This window comes from Phoenix dactylifera, chromosome 4, assembly GCF_051530095.1.
Source record: "Phoenix dactylifera cultivar Ajwa chromosome 4, Ajwa_hap1_PhDact_Kaust_v1.1, whole genome shotgun sequence".
NCBI classification, from domain to species: Eukaryota; Viridiplantae; Streptophyta; class Magnoliopsida; order Arecales; family Arecaceae; genus Phoenix; species Phoenix dactylifera.
In genome coordinates this window covers 50,114,041-50,139,938 of record NC_143193.1, presented here as the reverse complement: position 1 = coordinate 50,139,938, position 25,898 = coordinate 50,114,041, and the positions used below count along the sequence as shown (strand labels likewise).

The window sequence follows — 25,898 nt, the reverse complement described above, 5'->3', positions numbered from 1 at the left end:
CGCTATCCACATTAATATGGCTAGTCCAATACCTTATTTTTATTTAGCACAAAATCATGCCAAATTTAGTTCATTAGTCCATTGTACACAAAATTTCTTGGTCAAAAATACTGTCATATGGTAATCCATCAAATAAATAAACTCATCATAATACATGCACTTAAAAACGATTCATAGAGAATAAATATATAGATACTTCAATAACTACAATTAGCAGGTGGATATGCAAGAGGATTCTTACCGAAACCACTTGGATGCTTAGGCAATGCATAGATTGGGATTTTCACATTATAATTTTTATATTATAGGTAGTTAAAAGAGAGATCATATCTAATAGCTTAGATCATCAGTGCTCGTGGTTCCAGTTGTTCAGTTAGAATAGAGCTTGTTTCTACATGTATTTTCCGTTCCTGCATCGAACTTTTTGCGAGAAAATGAAATCACGTTTGAAATTCCTTGGCCATTAGAGGTTTGGTATTGTCCTCCCTGGTCTTAGTCTACTCATGTGGGTAGCCATATAGTGGTAACAAAACCTCGTAAAATTATAAATAATCCCAATAGAAAATATATGTAATAGATAAATAAGATATTAATTTAAAGTAATAATTATTTTACTTATAAATTAATGTTATATTTATTTATTACATATCCACCGAACACGTGGCAGGCTATGATTGCATTAGCTAAGAAGTGCGCTGTTCCATTCCAACAGGAATCCCAGAATATCCCATATTTCACGTGTTTCAGATATGAGCGGGTGGCACTCCCGTTATTATTTGCAATGTTAGGGGTTATTTACTAAAGACGGCACCAGCGAGTCAAAGTATTTTATATAAGGCGCTCCCACCCTCGTCTTCAACCACTCCACATCCAGAGACGAGAATGGGCCACGGAAGCTCGCGACCGGACTCCGGCGAGCCCTCCCCGGACGCCGACACCGCCGAGGCTCCCGTGCCGTCCCGCTTCGCCCGGTTCCGCCGCCGGCTCCGGTTTCACCGCTCGGGCTCCGACCAGCTCCCGTTCAAGAACCTCGCTGCCGAGGATTTCGCCGGAATCGCGCGCATCGAGATTATCGGCGTAAGATTCCTCCTTCCCCCCTCCCCCGTTTCTATGTTTCATTTATTTTTTTGTTTTCATGTCCAAGAAACGGTGAAGGTGGTGAGAACTGGAACTTCGTTTCTTTGTAACTCCCTGGTTGTCGCAATGGCAGGCGGAGATGAAGTTTAAGGACCGGTGGCTCGCCTGCTTGTCTTTTGGGGAGCGGACGTATCGGACGGACAAATCGGATCAGTTGAGTATGGAATTTCGTCTTTCTTGCTTTCTTGAATTGGATGATTGAACATGGGAATTTGATTGTTCTTGGTTTCTTGATTTCGTTCTATGCTTCATCTGTGCTGTTCTTGAGTCATTGGAATGTGGAATTTGATCGCTTTTGCTTTATGTATGCCGTTCTTGGATCATTTGGACATAGAATTTTGTAATTCTTGCTTTATTGGTTTCTTTCAACTTCCTCATTTGTGCTGTTCTTGAATCATTTGAATTTGGAAACTTGATCGCTTTCACTTCCTTGATTTGGTTCACATTTTTTTTTCCTGTTAAGTCCTGTTTTTTTGTAATCTACTTCCTGCTGGACATCCGATGTTGTGTTCTTGATGACGAGATACTGAGATACTAGGAAGGAGGACATTAGCTGCGTTTTCTTTTATTATCTGTGTTCTTGACTGTAGATCGAACTCAATCTTGAAGTTTATGCTTGATATCTGGCCGATGATATTAGAACTTAAAATTACATTTAGATGCTATTAAATATCTGAGAATGCGTAATATTACTGTCCTCTAAATTTAGATGAATATATACTCACTGAAGGCAAGCTACCTGTGTAGGCATTGTTCTACATACAATGGTGCTAAAAGGGACTGCACATTGCCCTTATAAAGGGCCACGTGTAATATAATCTTCTTTCGATCTTTTGTGCTACATAAATCTGTCAGGTTCTGTCTTTGAACCTGAGAAATAGACTCATTAATCTCTACCTAAACAGCCTATTGGATGTCGCCCAATTTTTCTCATGGAAAACAATGCTTTCACTAAGATTTCATCTCTTATTATTTATATTTGGTTGTAAAAAGTTGAAGCAGAGATTTGATGCTCTGACTTTTTAAAAGATATTATAGGTCTGTCCTAAAGGTATGTTATACCGTACCGAATTGGGCAATTACATTGTAATCATTTCTCCATATGGTATACCAATTAATGCGCAAAACACTGCCATCTTTCCTACTAAGGCGACTTGCAGTACAGCTAAGATGAATTTATCTGTCAATCTTTATATAGCTATATGAATTTTCAAATTTATAATGATATATGGACTTCCTCTAATGTGTTCATTACAAGAATTCAAGACCTTATCCTACCTGATTTATCCCGGTTGTCTTCAATCGGACTAGAGAAAGATTGGGCCCTTGGACATATCCATGATGTTAGGTCTCTCCAAACCGGGCTGTCCAAATTTTTCCCAATTTGCCCTGACAGGGACGAATTCATGTTCGTTGCATCTCGATGTTTCCCTGAGCACAACTTTTTTAAAATTTATTTTTGTTTTTTCTTCTTTCTTCTTGTTTATAGTGATCATTTGAAACCGATTCAGGACCAGCTCCGATATTAGATGGACTTGGCCAAAGATGGAGATGGGTCCCGGTACCAGGGTTTAAACCAAGGTTCGCTGTACCGGTCGGTACCAGTCGGTACCGAGCGTACTGTACCCGTACCGATGGGTACCGGTATCGGTACACCAATATCGGTACGGTCGGTACCGAGCGTACGGTACCGTACCGACACTCGGTACGCCTATACTAGTGCGGCACTGGTACGGGGTTCGGTACCGGTACGGCGAACCTTGGTTTAAACCCTTGAACTCCATTAGCTAGTTACCTCCATGAGAATGGTATTGAAAATAAAGCTTAAAAGTTTTTGTGGTATAAGGTTGACTAAAGCATCTAATAAAGTAGACAGAAATAACACCAAAGATAAAATTTAGATAAAACCTTCATGTTGAAAATTTGGTCAACTTATTTCATGATATATATTGAAGCAGAACAATAAGTAAATATGAAAATATCCTTACTTTTCCTTATTTTGCATTGGTAGTCCAACAAGCTCCTGAAAGTTTGTGAAGAAGGAAAAATGTCATTATCATGTTTATGTAAACTTTGTTCTAATAAATACTACTTATGAAGGCAATTTCTTCTTTGCGAAACTGATAAGATCTATGAAGATTTTCATCTCAAATGCCTCAATGCTTGATGAATGCATGATGGGCCTCTTTTTTTTTAGAGGAAATGAGCTGGAGCCCAAAAGTTCCATTAAGAGAATCAAGGATTACATCCTCACAAAGAGAAGAACAAGAAAAAAAGCAGAGAAAGGAAACGAAAGAGAAGAGAAAGGAGAGAGGAGAGTGACAAAATACAATCTCTCAAAGAGAAAAAGAAAAGAAAACTAGGGAGGTGCATAACCAAACATAGGCCCGAAAAGAAGACGTAGGCCAGCTTGTATGATGGGCCTTTAAATTGATTTACTTGTTTGGTATTGCAACATCATTTCTAGAGGGTCAATGGCTACTAGGTAATCCATTATAAAATCTGCTCTATTCTTTCATGGTGCCATCTTGGCTTCCACTCTTGAACCCAGGAAAATGAAAATGATGATGATCTGAGTAGTTTCCTCCAAATGTAATTTGGAAATGGAAGATATAGCCAAATAGTTACCCTCTATAACACCCCTCGACTTGAAATGAGTCTATGTAAAAAGGAAGGTGAGTTTTGGCAAAGGATCATCCAAGAGGCACGCAATACAATCCAAAAGCTAAATAATACATGATTGAAAATAGAATTAACTAAATTATATTTTTGGATAAAGCAATGCCTTCTTCTATAGAAGTGTGCAAGTCCGAGAGCACTAAAAAGAGAAATAACCCACATAGTTGAGTATATGTTCTAGCAAAATGCCATTTTTTATTCTTGTTCTAGACTTGTGGACATGGTTATGTTGTCTGAAGCTTAGGTAATACTTTTCAGTGTTTCTATATTTAAAGAAACGAATGTTTGTAATTATCACCGATTCTTGCTTAATTTTTTTTTTATTTTTTTTATGTAATATTATTTGTCTTATCATGAGGCTTTCTTCCTTGGCATCCTTATTGTTGACATTTGTTAGATATTTCACTACTACCACGTAAGGAATTTTCCTTCTCTACTTTCTTTTTTCTTTCTTTTAAGTTACTTCTAACAATTTCCTTTGATCCATATAATGTGATTGTACGTGAGCAATGCTGCAGTACTGAGAAGCCTGTTTGGAGATCAGTGAGTATACTGATGCATTATTGAATTACTAAATTTTCTTCATTCGTTTCTAGCATGAGTGTGATATTTCAATTTATATTTTCTAAATAAATGTCAAATACGGTTAACACACTTACATGCTGAAGTACCTTTTGACTTATTGATGAAATAATTTGTTGACTCTTAATTATGCTTTGTAATTTTCAATATTATCTTCTAAAACATGTCTTATGCTTTGAATACCTTGATTTTATGCCATGATGCATAGTTCTTGTTGGATAAATGTAAGAAGTTATAAGGCTCAAGCATGAGAACTTAGTTTTGCACGTGCAAAGTTGAAAGCTCATGAAAACACTCCATCATTTTTAGTCAAGACAACAGGACTATACCTTGAAAGACTTTGCAAAGCCAATTCATTTTCATCTAAATATTATGTCTTTGCATTGCATCAATCTTTTCAAGAATCAAGAACCTAACATATATATATATATATAAATACTCCTTTTGATCCCTCGGTAATAACTTATCAATCTTTTCAATTGATTTCCATACTAAATGATCCTGCTCCTTTTTCAGTAAGAAATGTCTCAGTAAGAATATACTTTGCCCTAGAGAGCTTTAAGGCTTGTAGCTTTTTCGAAATTTCGTAAAGATGTAGGTATTGAAGCAACTTTGCAAAATATTATTTTGCTAATATTTTTAAATTAGTTGCGAAGTTAGAATGAGAAACATATATTTTGAAAGATATTAACAAATGATTTCTTTTATCATTTTCTTTTTAATATTTAAACAGTAAATATTTAAAGGTATACATATATAATTTAGTTAAATTTATATGTTATCCTATGTAACCCTATCTCTCTCTTTTTTCTTTTTGTCGAGTCAGATACTTGGATGCCTATTCTGATTCTTGTATCCATATCCAAGCAACACTAGCTCTAGAGACAAATGAAGAAAACACGTGTCTGATAACAAAGTGAACCTAATGATAAACCTTAGACCACCACTGATGACAGCCAATCTTAGCTGTTCTTGCTAAATCAAAGCGTTAATCTTGTAATATTGAGGTTACTGGTGTCTCTTCCAAGTCACTCAATTTTTGTCCAAACTATAGTAGGGATGACAATGGGTTAGGTAAAAATACCCGTACTTGCCTCGTTCTCACCTCGGGGCGGGGCAAGGCAGGGCGGGTTCGATGGATTAGGTTGGGTAAAGGCACAAAAAATATTTTTTTGGATACAAATCAAGCAAAAAAAGAATATAAAAATAAATATTGGTACTTCATATAATATTAAACAAAATAAGAATTGTAGACTAAGAAAAGAACGAAGCATCATAGCATGTAACCTTTCACATGTTCAATCTTTCTAACAAGTGGAGCAACTAGGGTAAAGGGTGGAGAGGGGATTTGTAAAGAGTTATATGTATCTGGACCGGGTTTGTTTTACCATTACCTACACCCACCCTGGATCCGCTGTGGGTTGGGTAAAACCCGCCCCATTAGGGTTGGGTCGAATTGAGTACCCGATGGGGCGGAGTAAATTACCACCCAAATGACAAATGTTATCAGATCGGTCCTTATAAAATGAATCTGCATTTTTTCTTGTGTGGTGATTGATTTTGCTATGTGCTACATTTCATGAATTCTATTGGACATATACAAGATTTTGCTAAGCTTGGCAGTGAGGAATTAAAATGTCTTTGGTTTTGGAGATGTAATGGTATGAGAGCTCTTTTCAAGTGCTTACACCTGCAAGAAGATCAATGTCTTATTAACATGATGTAGGACAACCTAGAGGGCTTAGAATCTTTATGTTATCTTAAGATGTTACAACGCAAAACATGTAAATGAAAACAAACTGAAAGTAAATGATCTTATTTCAATCTAGTGCTCTGTGACTTAAAATTAATGAAGCTTAGATCAGATTTAGATTATTTAAGCAAATGAATCACTTTTCTACTGATAGAAAGCTGAAGTAGGCACATTATTCAAGAAACTATCTACAAAATGAGGTTGCTTGTCCCCTTATGGTCACCTTCAAGTATTGAGAGGCTCTTCAAGTTTAATTCCACTCAGCAATTTGGTTCAAAGATGTCTCTTGATCAGCTGCTAGGAAGCCTTTGGTAGTTTAGGGGATATGATCCAAAGGGTGTGCAAGAACTTAGAGTATAATATATCACAACTCTATGATTTAGGGTTAGGATCAGTTTTTCACTTTCAGAGGAATGAAAGCAAGGTTCGCCGTACTGTTATATACCGTCGTGTACTAGGTACACTGAACTGACCCCTATATCGAAAATACGACATTGTACCAGTAGGATATATGTATGAGGTCTAGTAACACAACGACGAACCTTGGATGAAAGGGTCTGTTTTGATGTTGAGGCAGAAGAAGAGGGTAAAGGAATGGATAAGGTTTACAGCAGATGGCTAACTATAAGGTTTTAAGCAAAGTCCGCCGAACCGGTATCTGGACCCATATCAGTTGGCAGGCAGGTTGGTACGGTACTGGTTCAGTACCGTATCGACACACGGTAAGCTTGGGCGTGCCAGTTCGGAACTAGCACGCTTTTTTTTGAGTTTTTTAAGTTTAATTAATTGACAATCAATCTTTTTCAATTTTTTCAATGATTTTAAGTCTAATTTGATATTTTTTTATGTTTTTTGATGCTTCTATAATCTCGGTTTAACCTATATAATGCATCTTGTTTTTTTAAAGTGATACAAAATATAAAATAATTAGTGAGATGTTGCATGCTACAAGAAGCAATATGAAATATCCTAAACTCAACTAGTGAGGTGAAAATTATAAAATAATACAATCAATTACATATATTTAAAGTATAACATATATACTGATATTTAAAATCTCGTCGAATGGCGATACTTCTCGTAGATTTCCGGATCAACAGTTAGGAGGCACATCGGCCCGCCCTTCTAATCAAACAATGCTATAGTCTTGTATGTTCATCCTATAAGGAACGCATTCTGGGTTATAAGCACTTTCGGATTTCTTGCTGAAGCTCTGGATCTAAGAGGTATCCTCTGACTGATAAAATGGCTCTGAAGGGGCCCATTCGAATAAGCCGGCAGCAAAATTCTGACTTGTAAGATGCCTCAGGCTGAGTAGGATAGTAGCCACTGAAAGATGGCTCGGACGCACCATATCCATATCCATATCCGTATAGGTCATAGCATGGAATGCCGTACCGGCCCGTACCGGCCGGTACGGGCCGGTACGTACCGGTCCGGCCGTGGACCGGTACCGGAACGGATAAAAAACCGGTATTTTTCGGTTTTTTATCCGAACTGGCCGGTACGGGTGCGTACCGGCCGGTTCGGGCCCGTACCGGCCGGTACCGGCCTCGTACCGGTGCGAACCGGCTGGTTCGCACCGGTACGATTTTTTTTTTTTTTAGAACCACAGCGCCGCGCGCTGTGGTTTTTGAAACCACCGCGTACCGGCCGGTACGGGACCGGTACCAGCCGGTACGTACCGGACCGGACCGGTACCGTACCGGTCCGGCCGGCCACCGGTACGCCGACCGGTACCGGTACGGCGGACCTTGGGTCATAGGTTGCCTGTGGTTGCAGATAATAGAATCCAATATACGATTCGGAACCTGATACGTCTATGGATCCTATTCCACATGCGAGGTCATCTGCAGCTGTATCGTGTCCTCTTAAATAATATCGGAAAGCCCGTCTTCTATATGCAATCAGATCCTAGCGGGCTTTAGTAGATCGTATATCATGGTCCTTATGCTGTGTAGCATGCATAAACTGAGACTCACCGGTGAATCGAAGACCACCATACGACTGCTTCATAAATGGTGGTCTCATGTTCTCCACTCTCCCTCTGACCGGTAGATCCATGTCCACCAGAATTGTTGCTCCTGGTCTCTGAATCTGAGTGAACTAGCTCCTCCATACTCTCCATGGGGGCTGTAGAAGCCTTTTGTTTTTTTTTGGTATGCTGGGTAGATGTTTTCTTACGCATTGTGCCCCTCGCTGCCTGCTTATCCTTCGTGCCACTCTCTGTCTGCTTACTCTTTATGTCTCTCTGTTTGGCTATGTTGGAAGGACGGATGTCACCCTTCCAACCGAGTCGTTCGGATTGCGTAGTGGCCTTGTCTAAGCATCTTTCGATCATATCTCTTAAAAGATATCTCAGACAAGAAGTCATGTAGTGACCGACTCTTCTGTTCGAAATATATTATATGACATCCATCCTCCAACATAGCCAGGCAGAGAGGGGCACGAAGGGTAAGCAGACAGCTATTCAGCAAACCCAAAAAGAAAACAAAAGGCATCTGCAGCCTCCATGGAGAGTGCGGAGGAGGAACTAGTTCACTCAGATTTAGAGACTGGGAATAACAGTTCTGGTGGCCGTGGATTTGCTGGCTAGAGAAAAAAATGGAGGACATGAGACCATCATTTATGAGACAACCGTGGGATAGTCTTCAATTCATCGGTGAGTCTCAGTTTATGCATGCTACACAGAATAGGGACCACGGTGCATGATCTGGTAGAGCCCACAAGGATCCGATTGCATATAAGAGACGGGCTCCTCGAGGTCATTTAAGAGGAACGATGCAGTTGCAGATGATTTCGCACGTGGAGTAAGATTCATAGACGTATTAGATTCCAAGTTGTATACTAGATTCTATGACTCGCAACCACAAATAGCCTATGACCCATACGGATACGGATATAGATATGGTGTCTGAGGCAACTTTTAGTGGCTACTACTCTACGCAGCTCGGAGCATCTTACGGATCAGATTTTGCTGCCGACTTATTCGGATAGGCCCTTTTAGAACCGTTGTATCAGCCAGATGACATCTCTCAGAGCCAGAGCTTCAACAAGAGATTTGAGAGTGCTTATAACTCAGAGCGTATTCCTTATAGGATGAACATACAAGACTATAACGCCACTTGGTTAGAGAAGTGGGCTGATGTGCCTTCTGACTATGTTAATGATCTGGATATCTATGAGAGATATTGCCACTCGACAAAATTTTGCATATCGGTATGTATGTTGTACTTTAAATATATGTATTTGATTGTATTATTTTATAATTTTTACCTCACTAGTTGATTTTAGAATATTTCATGTTGCTTCTTATAGCATGCAACATCTTATTAATCATTTTATATTTTGTATCACATTAAAACAACAAGCTGTATCATTTAGGTTAAAACAGGATCATAGAAACATCAAAAGACATCAAAAAAAATCAAATTAGACTTAAAATTATTGAAAAAGTTGAGAAAGATTGATTACCAATTAATTAAACTTAAAAAACTCAAAAAAATTCGGTGTGCCGGTTACAAACTGGGACGCCCAAGCGTACTATGTGTTGGTGCGGTACTGGTTCGGTACCGTACCGACCCATCCGCCGATCGGTATGGATCTCGTTACCAGTTCAACGGATCTTGGTTGGAATATAATAATGAATAAATGTAAAGGGCAAATTGCTTGGTGGGTCCTATGAATTGAGAATCCCATTATTAATCCCAAGTAGGACATAATACATGTACCAAAATTCAAGAGGCTTAGACATTTATAAACCATATTATTTAGAACACTTCATCTTGCCACAAGAGATTCCATGTCATGGCTACTCAATGCATACGGAAAAGACCTTGTAATCTTATAAATTTTTTTTTTTAGCAATTTAATATTGTAGATCATGGTTAACATCGTGGCTGTGGTTGTGGCCGTGCACTAATAAAATTTAAACTCTAACCCTTCAATATTACTTGGACATTTTGGGTTTTTCTTAATGTGTCAACCACTTGGGACTAAGGTTTGCCGTATCGGTGTGTACCACCCCATACCAGGCGTATCATATAATATCACTATTGAATCGAGACTCGGTACAGAGGGAGCATATTGAGTCTTGGTACGTCGAATAGACCCCGTACCAGGTGTACCAACATGGTATCAGCACATTACTGGTACATAATCCATTACCATGATTGCAAACTTGGGACACTTTATACTATCCTAATGCCATCATCATCACCTATCTACTTTTGAAATTTCTATGTGAAAGCCATCAAGTGCAATATAAAAGTTAACAACCATTTTATCAAATTTTATAAACTTAAGGAGCATTGTTCTAGCTCATTATTCACTATGTGCACATGTACAAGATACAAGGATGTCCCCGTGTATGATTTTTAGAAAATTCTAACTAAACGCAAAACATGAAAACATTCACACATTAAGTCATTAGTTTTGTTATTTGAGAGACTTTCGCATCTAGTGTACATAGATATCTGAAAAAAATAAAGCTGCTAACCTTTTGTAACTTTTGTTGTAGGAAAAGAAAGTTATATTGGAAAGAAATGGACCTCATATTGCACGCATATCTGTATTTGAGGTATGCTATCATCTTGGAATGGTTAAGGATATTATTCGCTCTACTGCACCTTGACTATCGACAGGCATATTAATTTGGGAGTTTGTTTGGTACTCTGAAAGCAACTGTTGATTGGATTTTTAATGAATGCCTTTGCTGTTCTATACTTAATGCCACTCTAATACTTGTTTACAGCTAACCAATAAAAGTGTGTGAAATGTTTTCATTTGTAATTTTCAACCATCATCTATGCAGTTAGTAACATTTTGAGTCTTTCTTATGAGTGCATTTCTCATTTCCTCCTTTATTTTATAAATTTGTAACTTTTTTGGTTACATAATATATTTGATTAGTTCAGCTCATTTCTTGGTTCTAATAATTAAATAACTGATTTGGCTGCATATAAAAAGCTCATTTCATATTAAAATGTGTTGTTGAAAATAAAGAAACTTATATGTATGTTCACAACAGTAATGTGAAATTTTCAGAGTATTGTATACATGTCATGAATCTTTCCTGTTTTAATATTATCTTTATTTTGTAGACAAACAGATTATCTAGGAACAATCTGGTTGGATATTGTGAAATTGATCTCTGGAAAGTCCTCAGTGAGGTAATATCACTTGATTGTTTTATAATGCATTTTCTAATTCTCTTTTCCCATTGCTTCTTTATCTCTAGATATCATGTTTGCTTAAATGATTGTCTTTCTTTCTTCTTCTCTAATGCCTTCGTCTGCATTTCCTTGGTCCAACATATGAAGTGTCATGATACCTACTACTTTATCTTCCTTAGATTTCATTGCTTTCTTCTCAGTTTTATACTTGCAGTGAAAGTGGGTGGAATTTACCCATACGGAATGATTCACTTTTTGTAATGAATTTTTATTCCAATATTAGCTCTGTTATCTATGTAGGTTTGGTGAGTTCAAGGGAAATAATCATGTCATCTTGATCATTTGTCATGTCAAGACTTTCGACAATGGTAGTTGTAATGGCAAGCATTAAGCACCCTGTTTAGAAAATAAGGCAAAATAGAAAATAATAACAAATACTGTTCTTCATACTTCACTGCTAACAAGTGGCTTTGATTTCTGAGACCTTTTTTTTCAACTTATTTAGCACCATAATTTAACAATAGCCTTGTTATTAGATGCTAAACTGGTGTCCCCATTGTACAAAAAACATAGATATATATACACTCTTTCTCACAACTTCCATCAATATTATGTTAGGCCTATCCAATTCCAAGCCCCTCTCCTTACAAGAGCATGTTTAGATCTTTCCTGTACTGTGCTGTATCATTTTTTATTAGAGAAGGAGAAGTATAGAATATAAAACTACAAGTTATTTTAATTGTTGAGAAAAGGATAATACCAAATTTTGAAATATAAAGACAATTTCTCTGTGGTGATGAGTTCATCAATTGTACAAATAGTTGAACAAAATGTCACTCTGTGTGCATTTCATGAATTGTACAGATAGTTGAACAAAATGTCGCTATATGTGCATCTACTTTGCAACTCTTTGGGATCGTGCCGAATTGTTTTTGGTTTCATTCTTAACTATTCCTTCATTCATTGTAGGTCCTGTTTATTGACCAATTCTCATTGTTATATATTTTTGGGTATTTTTCTTCTTGGTTCTTGCAGGATTCAGAGGATAACCTTGAAGGACTTAGCCTATTAGATCCATCATCTTCCAACACAATAGTGGGTAGCATTTCTATTTCATGTTATGTCGAGGTACATACTTAACAAATCATGTTTCCTCGTTGTTCTTGGTGCTGAATGCAAACTTCTTCCAAAATTATGTAACGGTTCTAACTTATCATGCTATTGACTTTATGGCAGGATCCAATTGAAACAGAAAAAGCCTTTGCACGTCGTGTCTTAGCTGTAGTGGTATCTCCTCCTGTACTCCATGTTTAAGTGGTTTCATGGCTTTTACTTTATTTGAAATTATATGATTTTTGGGCGTCGTCACTAGGACATTTCAAGTTATGACCCAGGATCTCCCCCAAAAAGAGTAGCCATAAGGTTATTAATTAGCGTCCTTGGCCCTGATTAAGTATCCAAGGCCTCCCTAATGTGCACTTGATATAGGACTAGACATATATCTGCGCGGGCCCTCACAAGCTCTAGGCTGTTTAATCTCTGATGTTTGTGCTAGGGCAAGGATCTAATCTCAAACACCATACCGATTCATGGTCATCCCTGAAAGAGCTTGTGCTGTAGTGACCACTAGCCACATTATCCATGGTTCAGTCAGCTATACTACCATACCATTTGTAACAATTAACAACCCAGGACCTTACCTAAAAAGACTAGCTAGAAGGTTATTAATCAAATCCGTGGCCCTATTTAAGTACCCAGTAACCCAAGACCTCCCCAAGCACACCCAATATGGAACTAAACACACAACTATGGGGTCCTCACAGTTTCTCTCTTAGAAATTCTGTTAGCAACTTCTAGGTGATGGATAATTTTGGTAACAACTAGTATACACATCAGCAAGCTGGATTAACATTATGTTCTTGCTCCCCGCCCTAAAGAGTGGAGACATGTACCTAAAATATTAAGAGATACATGGTATCTTTCAACAGCCATATCACTGAAGTGATTTTTAACTTCTTGTTTCTCATGCTTCACTGGCATCAATGCTATTCAAACTAAAAATGTGTCATCTCACTTCATGCATGTGATCGGATAATTTTAATGGTTGAATGGAGCATCAAGCTAGTTGTTCCTATTGGTGAAATGACCCAATATTTTTGGTTGCTTTAGGTCGGTATGCATGGGGATCTATTATTTTTTTTTTTCCACTTCACTGATTGCCTTAAATTTTTTACATAAGATTGAGAAATGACCAAAATAATTCTTTTGTGGGTACTAGGGTTATTTCACCAAGAGGAAATTGTTAGATATTTTTTCTGAAGAATTATAACTATATGCTGTATATTTTCATGTTTCATAGATGAGATTCTTACTTTTTTCGCAGCATCGTTTCACATTAGTCATGATATGTATTCATGTTCTTCCTCATCACTAGGGTATTACCCTTGGGTTCATAGAAAGTAAAGAAGAATGGTTTGGTGCAAGGATTGTTAACAAAAAGCCAGTTCTATGACAAAAAGATCTGTGAGAGTAGGTTGATTCCAGGGTAAAACGAAGCCTGAACTGGAGTCCGGGATAGAAGAGTTGAACTGTAGGGTGTTTTCAATGCTTAAATAGGTCGAAACCCAAAACCAAATGTCCAACAAAAATTTGTTACGGACTGTGACTTTATGATTTTGCATGAGGTAATAGAACCAACCAAGGCATTTATCCATTTTTGCAAATGTTGCACTATTCTATGACACATGGATTTTGATGACAGGACTACAATGAAGATGGCAAGCTCTCATATTCCGAGTTCACTGAATTGATCAGTGCATTTGGCAATGAAGTGGCAGCATCCAAGGTCTAGGCCTAGGCATCTTTATTTTCTTGTAGTTTCTCATACACATGCCATTGTCTCTTCTTTTTTATAGAATTTAAATAAATAGTAATATCTATTCTTTTTTTTTCAATTAATTAGAAAGAAGAGCTATTCAAGCAAGCAGACAAGAATGGTGATGGTGTTGTTGACATGGACGAGTTAGCAATTCTTCTATCTATTCAACAAGAAAAGTAATGATTTCGAGTTTAAACTGACATCCATGTGACATTTTTTTTCCTTGCTTTCAAAAGTGATCTCTTTTTCCCGAAGCTTCACTTGTGGTGGATTGAATAGTTGAAATTATCAATGTCTTATATTATCATAATTCTTCTATTGCTTTCTGGATGACTTAACATAATTTATGATTATTGCAGAGAATCACTTATCAGCAACTGCCCCGTCTGTGGCGAGAACCTTGGGAAGTATGACAAGATGAATGATATGCTACATATGACATTGTGTTTTGATGAGGGAACTGGAAATCAGTCTATGACAGGAGGATTTCTAACAGATAAGCAGGCTTCATATGGGTGAGATATTTATATTGCTCTTGCACATAATGATTCTCTTTTCAATCTTACCCTTGTTAGGAAATGATCAGTGACTTCAGTCTATATGCAAATGAATTGCCTGTGTCCTTAGTAACTTAGAAGAAGCAATATTGTATCGTTTTCCTGTTTCCAGGTGGATGTTTAAACTTAGCGAATGGGCCCATTTTGCATCTTATGGCATTGGCCTGAAGTCTGGATCAAGTGCCTCGCATATTTTGGTATGCACTGCTTCATTTCTATATATGTTTGATTTGTGATAATCACTATTGTGATGGAAAAACATTTAAGTACAGAGGCTGGGCAGTTCTCTGATGTACTTTTGTGCTAAATAGAACCTAATTCTCTAATTCATCCATATCTCACCTGACTGCCTGATCCTATACTTTCTCAAATTCTACCCAGTTCACTAGCATTATAGGGTTTGTTCATATTTTTCTTTTACCTTTTTCTTTGATTGGATATTCTATTCAATGTTTTTTCCTTTCAATCGGACCTGATATGCGGAGAGGGAAGAGTACAACTTTAAAGGTCGACACAAGTGGCTTCATTTTTTCTTTCATTGAAATTTGATTTGCTGACTCAATTGGAAAAATCCTCTAAAAGTTTTGAACTTCAGTCATTGCCAGTAAGGTCGTGGTTCATCTCTTTGGTTCTTGGTCTAGGTCGATATGCCTTATCATATTCCTTTTGATTATATTCCTTTAAAGTTTGTATTATTTGGCTACATATTCATCCATCATGTCTTCTCTTTGTCCTTTGCACTTTTTTTATACCTATATTTGCCTCTCAATGTGGTGCCTTAATATTTATCATTAATGCAATGTTTTAATTCTATTTGTGATCAATGACAACCTAAAGATATTTCTTCCATGTTTTGGACTATATCTATCTGGATTTAGATTTTCAGGTCTCAAGATGTCAGCAGAGTTGTATTTGAACCTCTCAATCTGCTAGCTTTCTGTTCTGTTAGCATATGGGTGAAGTTTTCGTAGTTCTTGTATGCTTGTCACCTCATTTTATAATTTCTTTTCTAGAGCTTGACATCAGCCCTCCTCAAATGTTAAAACATATACTTAAATTCTCTACCTACTTCATTTTCTAAACAAATCATGCATCTCCTACTTCTTCTGTAGTTCTGATGGATTAGCAAGTTATGAACTTTTTGTGCTCTGTAATTTTCAAAAGAAGGGAATCACATCAAATCATATTTTGGTACCATATATTTTCTTCTTTTTCTTTTGTTACACTGTACCTTTTCTTCTTCACCTTTTTTTTTCTCATTATCTTTGCCTTGGAAATCTGTTTTGTTTCTCTGAGGTCTTCAGAATCAGTTGTGATTTTTCTGATGTGTCTGTAAGGCTTCGGTAATGTTACGGGTCCAAGCTTGAAATGAGTGCAAGGTAATTTTTTATCCATTATAGACGTACCACAACCAGGAATATTCCTGGTTTAAGATCAGTGGCTTATTTTAGGACTGGTAATAGGTTGTAAAAATGGCACGATTTAGTTATATTACTCTATTGTAACTTTTGTATTTCCCTCAAGAAAATAGAAATAGAAATTTTAATTTGTTGCAAATAATTGAAATAAAAAAAATACAATAAAGGTAATGTTCGTAATATGTCAACTTTGGTCACCTGTGGGGTCAGGATCATATATATAGTTGTGGGTGACCAATTCCTGTTATATGGCTTATTTTTTGGTGAGGATCATATTCATCTTTGCACACCCAACCCACACCCTTTCATCCTCTCCTCCACCCAAGGTAAGCCGAACGGGTATCGGTAGGCGTATCGGTCGGCGCGCGCGCGGCGCTTTGTGGACAACGCCATAGCACGCTGCGGCATTAAAAATTGCACAAAGTGCCCTAAGGCATAACGGTGCGAACCAGTCCGGTTCTCACCAGTACAAGGTGGTACCATGCTTGTACCAGTACGAACCTCCGGTTCGCACCAGTATGTCCTTCGTATAGGGCCGGAACCGTTTTCTATTGCTGTACCGGACCGGTCCGATACAGGCCGGTTCAGCATACCATGCTTCCATCTTTTATAATTTCTTGGTTCAAAGTACTGAGGGCCGGAACCGTTTTCTACTGCTATACCGGACCGGTCCGATACAGGCCGGTTCAGCATACCATGCCTCCACCTTTTATAATTTCTTGGTTTAAAATACTGGGTGACTATTTTTGGAAATTCTGACTCCTCTTTTCTTCTTATGTTTCCTGTGGCTATCTTTTAGCTATTCCGAACATGATATAGTTGCTGCCTAGGTTGCTGGTAATTAATTTTTGGTTTTTATATTTTAGCTAACATATTTGTACACTGTGATACCAAGTTTTACCAACCTTGTCTTCCCTCTTTCTTTTCTGGTTTTCAACAAATGTTCTGGAGCTTGTGATTGTTCGTAATGTCTTCTGTCATAATGAACTATGATATAAGCTAGCTTTTATCTTATCAATTCTTAATTTTCATGTTACTGTCGCACATGGTCTGCCGTATCAGTCCGTACCGGCTGGTACGGGCCGGTACGTACCGGTCCGACCTGGGACCGGTACCAAATCAGCGTGGAATCCGGTACCGGTAGTTTATTGTTGAAGAACCGGTACGGAACCGGTACGGGACCGATTCGGACCGGTACGAGACCGGTACGCCACCGGTTTGGACCGATACGCCACCGGTACGGGACCGGTTTCGTACCGGTCCGGGCTGCCACCGATACGCCGATCGGTACCGGTACGGCGGATCTTGCTGTCGCATGTTTACCTGTTTTTTCATTGATATCGTGGAGTCTGAAATAGTTTATTGTAGATTTGTAGTTATATCATATTTTTGGTTGTGATTTAAGCCAGCTCTGATATTCTCATTTTTATCATTTTATGTTATTTTCGATTGTTTACATGGTTTCTGGTAGTTATAATGCAGCTTGAGCTTGTTCCTTGAAATTGTAATCATATATTTGTGTGAATTAAGCCAACTCCTTTCTCCTCCTATATCATGTTATCAATTTATCGTATTTGTGCTGCCGCACATGTTGTGGGTCCCATACTATGGGTCTCAAAACCCAATATAAGTTTTGTCGCAGGAAAGTTAGATGTTAGTTAATTTTAGAAAATTTAATTTTTGTGTACTTTTTTTGAAGAACTTTTGATTTTATTAGGAAGGTTAGTATTTAGGATCGTAGTCTGCCATACTGCCCCGTACTGCCTGATACAGGGCGTGCCATACCATACCGAGAGAAACTCGGTACGAAACTCAACTTTGTGTCAGTACAAGCCTCGTACCATCCCGTACCAAGCCATACCACCTTGTACCTTGGCATACTGATATGTACAGAGGCATATCGAGGTGCGTACCGATCCGTACTGAAGCGTACCAGTCTATATCGGGCGTACTGAGATAAAAATTAAAAAATATGGTTAAAGAGTTATTTCACTATAAAGTATATACTGCATCATACCAAAAAAAAGGTAAGGTATCGATATGGTACCTGGTACCGAGATTGTGGGGCTTGGTTAGGATTCTTCGAATTAAAATAGGACTTGAAATTTCATATTGGAAAGTTGAAGAGAGTTCTCTTGCACTACTTATAATATTTCCATTGCGGCTCCTCTTGTAATCATACTTGAGAAGTTGAGATACTTGAGATCCTTGAGTTATTGATTAATGAGAGTCCTTTGTTGGTTTTATCCTTCTCTCCATTCTCTCTCCTCCATTTTGGTGGATTTTAAGGATTTACGAATAAGCATGTGGGAGATGTATCCTTGGAGTGGTCGACAAAGATGGTGTTTTCGGCCTTAGAAGAGAGTGATCCATCTTTGCTCCTCTTCCAACTACCATTAGCCCCTTTGTGGTATGTGCCATAGTAGGATTTCTACCTCGCCACAATTGGTTGCGCCGACATACCTTTCCTCTTTCAAGTTTTCAGTCCAAGTTCAACACTTTTCGGCATCAATTGGTATCAGAGGTTTCAAGATGCCGCCCACCGCTGCAATGTCGAAGAGTGTTGAACATGAGCAAGATTTGTGAGACTTCAAATTAGATGAATTGCGCTATCAGCTTAAACAACTTTGACAAGAAAATCAATAGCTTTGTTTAGAAAATCAATAGCTTTGTCAATGATGAGCAACATTAATACCAGCATTGCCAAGGTTCCAATCACTACTCTAATAGAGAGCCCTTTAATAATGAAAACGAGTGTTCCAATAAAGAAATGGAGGATGTCAATCTGTTACATAATAGAAAAGTATCTTCATCGAGTGAAAAAGATACTCAGCACCAAGGTCCGCCGTCCGATCGTTCTGACATACCGGTGGGCACTGGTACCGGTTTGGTACCGGATCGGACCGGTACAGACCGATGCCGTATCAATACCACTGGTTTGGCTTGGTTCACGCATCCAAAAGCCCCAAAAAAATTTGGAACCGGTATTGGCCGGTACCGATTTTTAACACCGAATTGGACCGGTCAGAGCCGGTAGTATGGGCTAAACCAGCCGGTACGGGCTGATTCAGCATTCAATGCTCAGCACTAATGTGAACGAAGACCACATTGCAACCTTTGTGACTTCGGTATCAAAAGAGATATCCTCGACTTTGAGTTGCCAGCAACCTGACGAGTTCATTGATTGACTCCACACCGTTGAATGTGTCTTCAAGTTTAACAAAAATTTCCGACGATCGACATATAAATTGAGTCGGCATCAAGTTTAAGAAATTTTGTGAAAAAATTTGAAGCGACGATGTGAGCATGAAGGATGTGGCATGATCTGAACATGGGATAAGATGCATCACGAACTCAAATGTAAGTTCTTTCCGAAGATTATCGCTAAAATAAATTTCTTAAACTTCACAATGTTCGGCAAGGGAACTTGACCGTAAAAGAGTATACAATGGAATTCGAGCAACTTCTCATGGCATGCAACATCAAGGAGCCAGAAGAGCAAACTATAGCATTAAATCTTGGAGGATTGAAGCCTGAAATTGAGTAGGTCTTGCAACTCAACCCTCTTGGATGTTGAACGACGTGAAACAATTAGCAACAAAAGTTGAGAAGCAGCAACTAAGAACAAGTAAATTCATGCTTTCCAAGATATATAGATGGAGCATCCAATCGGGGAAGTTCGGTATTGAAAACGTCGGCACCCTCCAAGTTCAACATGTCCTTAGCATCAATTGGTATCATAGGAAATGCCTAACACCGTTATTAAGGATTCAATTGATCATGCTTCATTAGGGGAGCAGATTATGCTTGGTGCTCTAAAGGATGCGAATGATTCTTCTTTGCCTACAGTCTCTTCACCAAGTGATATAAAAGAACTAGGAGATTTAGCTTCATAAGAAGAAAAGATACCAAGTACAAAGAAGAAAAAAAATGATTTAGATTCTGCAACAAAGGACAAACCAAGTATTATGAAGGACTTAGGTGATCTAGCTTCTTTAGACAAGGCCAAACAACATTCAGATATATCGAAGGCTACTTTGGCTGGTTTGGAAGAATAGAAGCCTCAACAAACAATTGGAAATGGTTCAGGCGTTCAACAGTTGAAATTAGAGAGAAAACAGAGAGTAGTAGAAAAGAATCCCTTAGCAATGATGAGAAGAATTGTGACTCAACTACAACAAATGATGATCATAACATAGGCAGGTTAAAATGTGCTGCAATTACAGTACTCTTAGCTACTGCTGTGAAAACTAAGCTTCTTGCCAAACAAAAAGAAGACCGAGATTCAAAGGCAAGTCCTCTCCAACTAGGGGAGTATGATGCTGGAGCGCCTAGGATGCAGATGCGGCTGCACAAGTCGCAGGTCCCTTATGCAGCCGCATAGGTCACGGGTCCCTTATGCAGCCGCACAAGTTGCTGGAGCGCCTAGATTTTGTTTTGTTGGGAAAGTTTGATGTTAGTTAATTTCAAGGAGTTTAATTTTTGTGTACTTTCTTTTTGACGACTTTTGATGTTATTAGAAAAGTTAGTAGTTATAGTTCTTCGAGTTATAATAGAACTTGGAATTCCATATTGAAAAGTTGAAAAGAGTTTTCTTGTACTACTTATAGATACTCCCATTGGGGCTCCTCATGTAATCATACTTAAGATCAAGGTTCGACATCTCAGTACTGGCTTCTGTACTGGTGCCACACTAGCACTATGTCGATACGGTATGGTATAGAGTTTTTTTGGCGTACCAAGTGTCGGTGCGCCATCCGTACCGGGTACCGGTATTGAACTGGTATGGTACAGTATATTCTGTATCGTCCGGTTCAGGCTGGTACGGCGAACCATGCTTAAGATACTTGAGATCCTTGAGTTATAGATTAGTAAGAGTTTCTCTTGTGGGTTTTATCCTTCTCTCTATTTTCTCTCTCTCCTTTTGGTGGATTTCTAGGGTTTGCGAGTGAGCATGAGAGATTTTTGGTGTAACATTTAGGAGCTCGAAGAGCGAACTATAACATGATATCTTTTAGGATTGAAGCCTGAAAAGAATCCCTTAGCAATGACGAGAAGTATTGTGACTCAACTGCAATAAATGATGATCATAACATAGGCAGGTTCGGACGTGCTACAGTTACTGTACTCAGTTGTTTCTATAAAATCTAAGCTTCTTGTAAAACAAAAAGAAGACCTAGACTCGAAGACAAATCTTCTCCAGCTCGGGGAGTATGATGTCAGAGTGCCTAGGACGCACATGCCACATGGGTCGTGGGTCCCATGTGTATGGATCTCGGAACCCAACATGAGTTTTGTTTTGTTATGAAAGTTTGATGTTAGTTAATTTTAGGGAGTTTGGTTTTTGTAAACTTTCTTTTTCAGAACTTTTGACGTTATTAGGAAAGTTAGTAGTTATGATTCTTCGAGTGAGAATAGCACTTGGAATCCCAAATTAGAAAGTTGAGGAAAAGATTCCTCTTGTACTACTTATAAATACCCATTTGGACTTTTATTGTAATTATACTTGAGATAATTGAGATCCTTTAGTTATAGATTCGTGAGAGTTCTCTTGTGGGTTTTTTCCTTCTTTCTATTATCTCTCTCCTCCATTTTGTGGATTCCTAGGGGTTGCGAGTGAGCGTGTGAGAGCTGTATCCTTTGAGTGGCTGGCCAAGATGGTGTTTTCGGCCTTGAAAGAGAGTGATCCATTACTGCTCTTCTTCCAACTAAAGAAAATCACCTATAATCCGTGCATTATTGGTATAGGAAAACTGAGAAAAAGAAAAAAATTATTACTAAGAGAAATCACCAGCCGTCCGCCCTTGTGTCGTACGTGCTGTAGTAGGGTTTCTACCTCTCCTCCTTCAAGTTTCCAAGTTCAACACCTCTCCGGCATCACTTTCTCTTGTCTTATGTTATTCTGTATCTGCAATGGCTCATGTCAGCTCAAGTGCAATTAATTGATCTTGTGTTTGTACATTCATAATATGAAGTGCTAATAATTGCCTATGTTCATATAGCATTAGTCAAACCATATGCGAATTGTGGACAATCATTTTTTCTTGTTTGATTTTTTTTATAGTAATTTACCTGTAGATTGCTTTCTGATTTTGACCTTTTTCATTGTATGTTATATTTTAAATTGCACATGTTATATTGACTACTGTGACAAGCTATCAAAGCATACATTGGTCTAGTTGCGATGTTTTCAGTATATTATCTTATCATATCCTGTTGGTGTCTAGCATATGTTGTCAAAAGCTAGGGTTGGGTTACCTTGAGGTTGCAGCTTTGCATTGGTAGGGGTTGAGCCTATTTTGTGTTGAAGTTTTTGATTGGTAGGGGTTGACCTTATTTGGTGTTTGCAGTTTTTTCACACGTTAAAATGCCATTCATTACGTAGGATTACCATTGAGGTTGGGTCATTCAGATTTTCTCATGGTTAGAACTTGGAAGCATTAATTCAAATGCATTGTATGCTACCAGGTTTTCGATCGAAGAACAAAGAGGCTAGTAGAAGAAACCATAGATAGAAGAATAATTCTCTCAATGAGAGCCATATATCAATCAAAAGTTGGACTCACACTAATTGATAAAGGTACGTATGTTACATTCAACACTATGTATTTTCTCTCACAACAGTATGTTGCCATCAGGGCATTGATATGCTATGAGAAAAGAAAAACCTGATTACTGAAAACAAGTATGCTCGTTTTACTTTTCATGGGTGACCATCTCTTCGATCTGTAAATTGTAGCTAAAGTAATATTATATACTCGCATGATTTTGGTTTATGTTTCATTCATTTCACGATTGATACAAACATAATGTGACACCTCTATGCAAGGTGAACTTTTCCATGTTTGCACTTATCAAACAATGAACAATTGTCTGATTTTCTAGTTAAGTTTGTTTAAAATTATTTGCATATTGCGTATGGACCATGCTGAGAAACTTGTGATTTATGTGATCTGGTACTAGATAGTAGTTTGTGACCATGTATCTCTTATTTTTTTGAGATGTATGTTATACTTTCTTTGTGTATAGGGACCAGGGATCTTTTGCGAAGCATCTCTGAGAAGCAAGGGACGTGGATGAACTCTCCTGAATCTGCTAAAGATATACCCAAGTTCATCAAGTCTTTTGAGGCATGGACTTCTTTTTTTTGTTGCCTTCTTTGTGTTAGTTACATAGAAGCATATTCAAATAAAAAAGCAACCAAGAGTGGAGGGTAGGTTTAACCCAGCTGTAACATAAGCTGCTCAAACCATACAATATAGTCAAAATGAGGAAGATTAGAAACTTGCAGGATGCTAGGGTGTGCAAGTAATATGCACAGAGAAAAGAACAATGAATTTATATCTTACAAGCTTCTTTACAAGGCCACTAAAGATTTTTGTCCATGTCTTCATGCCCTTTGCACATTATGAAGCACTGACAAATATGATCATAACGCCTTGCTCTCTCTTTGATTTGCAGATTGTTAAATTCTTTCTTTCCAAATTGCTCATGATTTTGTTCCACCAAATTACTATTCCTTCTTAGCCTAGCCACTTGAGTTTCTTTCAGTCAAAAAGTCCTAAATCAGAAAAGGTGCTGACCAAGCTACATTAAAGCAAGCCAAAGAATGGTCCCAAGTTCCTTTCTTTATGTGACAGACTCTGCAAATATGAGCAACCATTTCCTGTTTAGGATGCAAATAGGACTTCTTCCTTGCAGATTGAAGGAGCGAAACCAAGTGTTCTCATAGTGATCGGATGATTTATTATCAAATTGTCAATATGATAATTCTATCATTGTCTTGAAGAATTCACTTTTAGAAACTCTTTTGTAGGTTTTGAATAATGTGTAAAAGGGATAATTTTGTTAGAACCACAAGTCATGTTTAAAAAATGATGATAATAATAGTTAGTTATGATGACATCTAGACCAAGGTCCGCCGAACCGGTACCGGGGTCCGTATTGGTCGGCAGACGGGTTGGTACGGTACCGATTGGCGGATGGGTCAGTACGGTACCTGTTCGGTACCATACCGACACGATATGGTAGGGCGTGCCGGTTTCATACTAGCTGACCCTTTTTTTTGGAGTTTTTCAAGTTGATTTAATTGGTAATCAATCTTTTTGAACTTTTTCAATGATTTTAAATTTAATTTGATGTTTTTTGATATTTTTTGATGTTTCTATGATTTTGGTTTAATCTAAATGATGCATCTTATGATTTTAAAATGATACAAATTATAAAATGATTAGTGAGATGTTGCATGCTACGAGAAGCAATATGAAATATCCTCAAATCAAGTAGTGAGGTAAAAAATATAAAATAATACAATCAATTACATATATTTAAAGTACAACATATATACCAATATCTAAAATCTCGTCGAGTGGCGATGTCTCTCACAGATATCCAAATCATCAGTATAGTTAGAAGGCACATCAGTCCAATCCTCTAATCAAGTGATGTTGTAGTCTCGTATATTCATACCATAAGGAATGCGCTCCGAGTTATAAGCACTCTCGGATCTCTTGCTGAAGCTCTAGCTCTGAGAGGTGTCCTCTGGATGATAAACTGGCTGATAAAATGGCTGTAAAGGAGCTCATCTGAATAAGACGACATCAAAAGGCGAAAAGCTTTCTGCTGCTTAGAAATGATTTTGGCCGTGAGGGAAAAGAAGAAAGGCAGAAAGCTCTCCGCCGCTTAGAAATGATATTGGGAAGGCCTTCTCAGGCCTTCCCAACATTTTATTAGCAAACAAAGAAAAGGAGAGGTCCCGGTTCAAAATTGGGTCAACTCAGTGCGAACCAGACGAACCGTCGGGTTCGGCCTGTACCGAGCCGACCTAGTGGGAAATCGGGTTGGTTTGGCCATTGGAGTTGGTTTCAGCTCCAAACTATCCGAAATGGGTTCCGAACCGGCCGAAAAAGATCTAAACCGGACCATACCAGCCGGAACTGTTTGAAATCGGCCGGTTCAGACGGTTCGCATCGAGTCGACCCGATTCTGAACTGGGCCCTCTCCCATTTTTTTTGTTTGCTAAAATGATGTTGGAAAAGCCCGAGAAGGCCTTTCCAACATCATTTCTAATCAACAGAGAGCTTTCCGTCTTTCGCCCTTCTCCTCAGCGAAAATTATTTCTAAGCGGCAGAGAGCTTTCCGCCTTTTGCTTCCGGCTTATTCGTATGGGCCCCTTCACAATTATTTTATCAGCTAGTTCATCAGCCAGAGGACAACTCTTAGAGCCAGAATTTTAGTGAGAGATTCGAGAGTATTTATAACCCGGAGCGCATTTCTTATGTAATGAACATACAAGACTACAACGCCGCTTGTTTAGAGGGGCAGGCTGATGTGCCTTCTGACTATACTTATAATCCGGATATTTATGAGAGATATTGCCACTCAACGAGATTTTAGATATCGGTATATATATTGTACTTTAAATATATATATATATAATTGATTGTATTATTTTATATTTTTATCTCACTACTTGATTTGAGAATATTTTATGTTGCTTCTTATAGCATGCAACATCTTACTAATCATTTTATATTTTGTATCACTTTAAAACAATAAGATGCATCATTTAGGTTAAAACAGGATCATAGAAACATCAAAAAATGTCAAAAAATATCAAAATAGACTTAAAATCATTGGAAAAAAGAGTGATTACAAATTAAATCAACTTGAAAACTCCACAAAAAAAATGTGATTTTTAAGTGAAATCCAAAATTTTTG

General features: G+C 38.0%; 1 protein-coding gene across 4 annotated transcripts in view; it reads left to right on the top strand.

The window, feature by feature from the left end:
• The first annotated feature begins 827 nt into the window (after positions 1 to 827).
• LOC103720515 (phosphatidylserine decarboxylase proenzyme 2-like) overlaps positions 828 to 25,898 on the top strand; it is a 36,965-nt gene continuing 11,894 nt past the window's right edge. For 2 of the 4 annotated variants that reach the window (XM_088720397.2, XM_026809780.4), the window contains exons 1-13: positions 855 to 1,077; positions 1,211 to 1,290; positions 4,335 to 4,359; positions 10,671 to 10,730; positions 11,254 to 11,322; positions 12,361 to 12,453; positions 12,562 to 12,612; positions 14,087 to 14,170; positions 14,288 to 14,379; positions 14,563 to 14,718; positions 14,873 to 14,957; positions 22,647 to 22,758; positions 23,208 to 23,308. In XM_088720397.2, the coding sequence (XP_088576523.2) occupies positions 883 to 1,077; positions 1,211 to 1,290; positions 4,335 to 4,359; positions 10,671 to 10,730; positions 11,254 to 11,322; positions 12,361 to 12,453; positions 12,562 to 12,612; positions 14,087 to 14,170; positions 14,288 to 14,379; positions 14,563 to 14,718; positions 14,873 to 14,957; positions 22,647 to 22,758; positions 23,208 to 23,308 (1,203 nt within the window). In that variant the 5' untranslated portion in view covers positions 855 to 882. Of the gene's footprint in view, positions 1,078 to 1,210; positions 1,291 to 4,334; positions 4,360 to 10,670; positions 10,731 to 11,253; positions 11,323 to 12,360; positions 12,454 to 12,561; positions 12,613 to 14,086; positions 14,171 to 14,287; positions 14,380 to 14,562; positions 14,719 to 14,872; positions 14,958 to 22,646; positions 22,759 to 23,207; positions 23,309 to 25,898 lie in introns of all 4 variants that reach the window. The other 2 variants (XM_008810250.5, XM_008810253.5) reach the window with 2 other exon arrangements.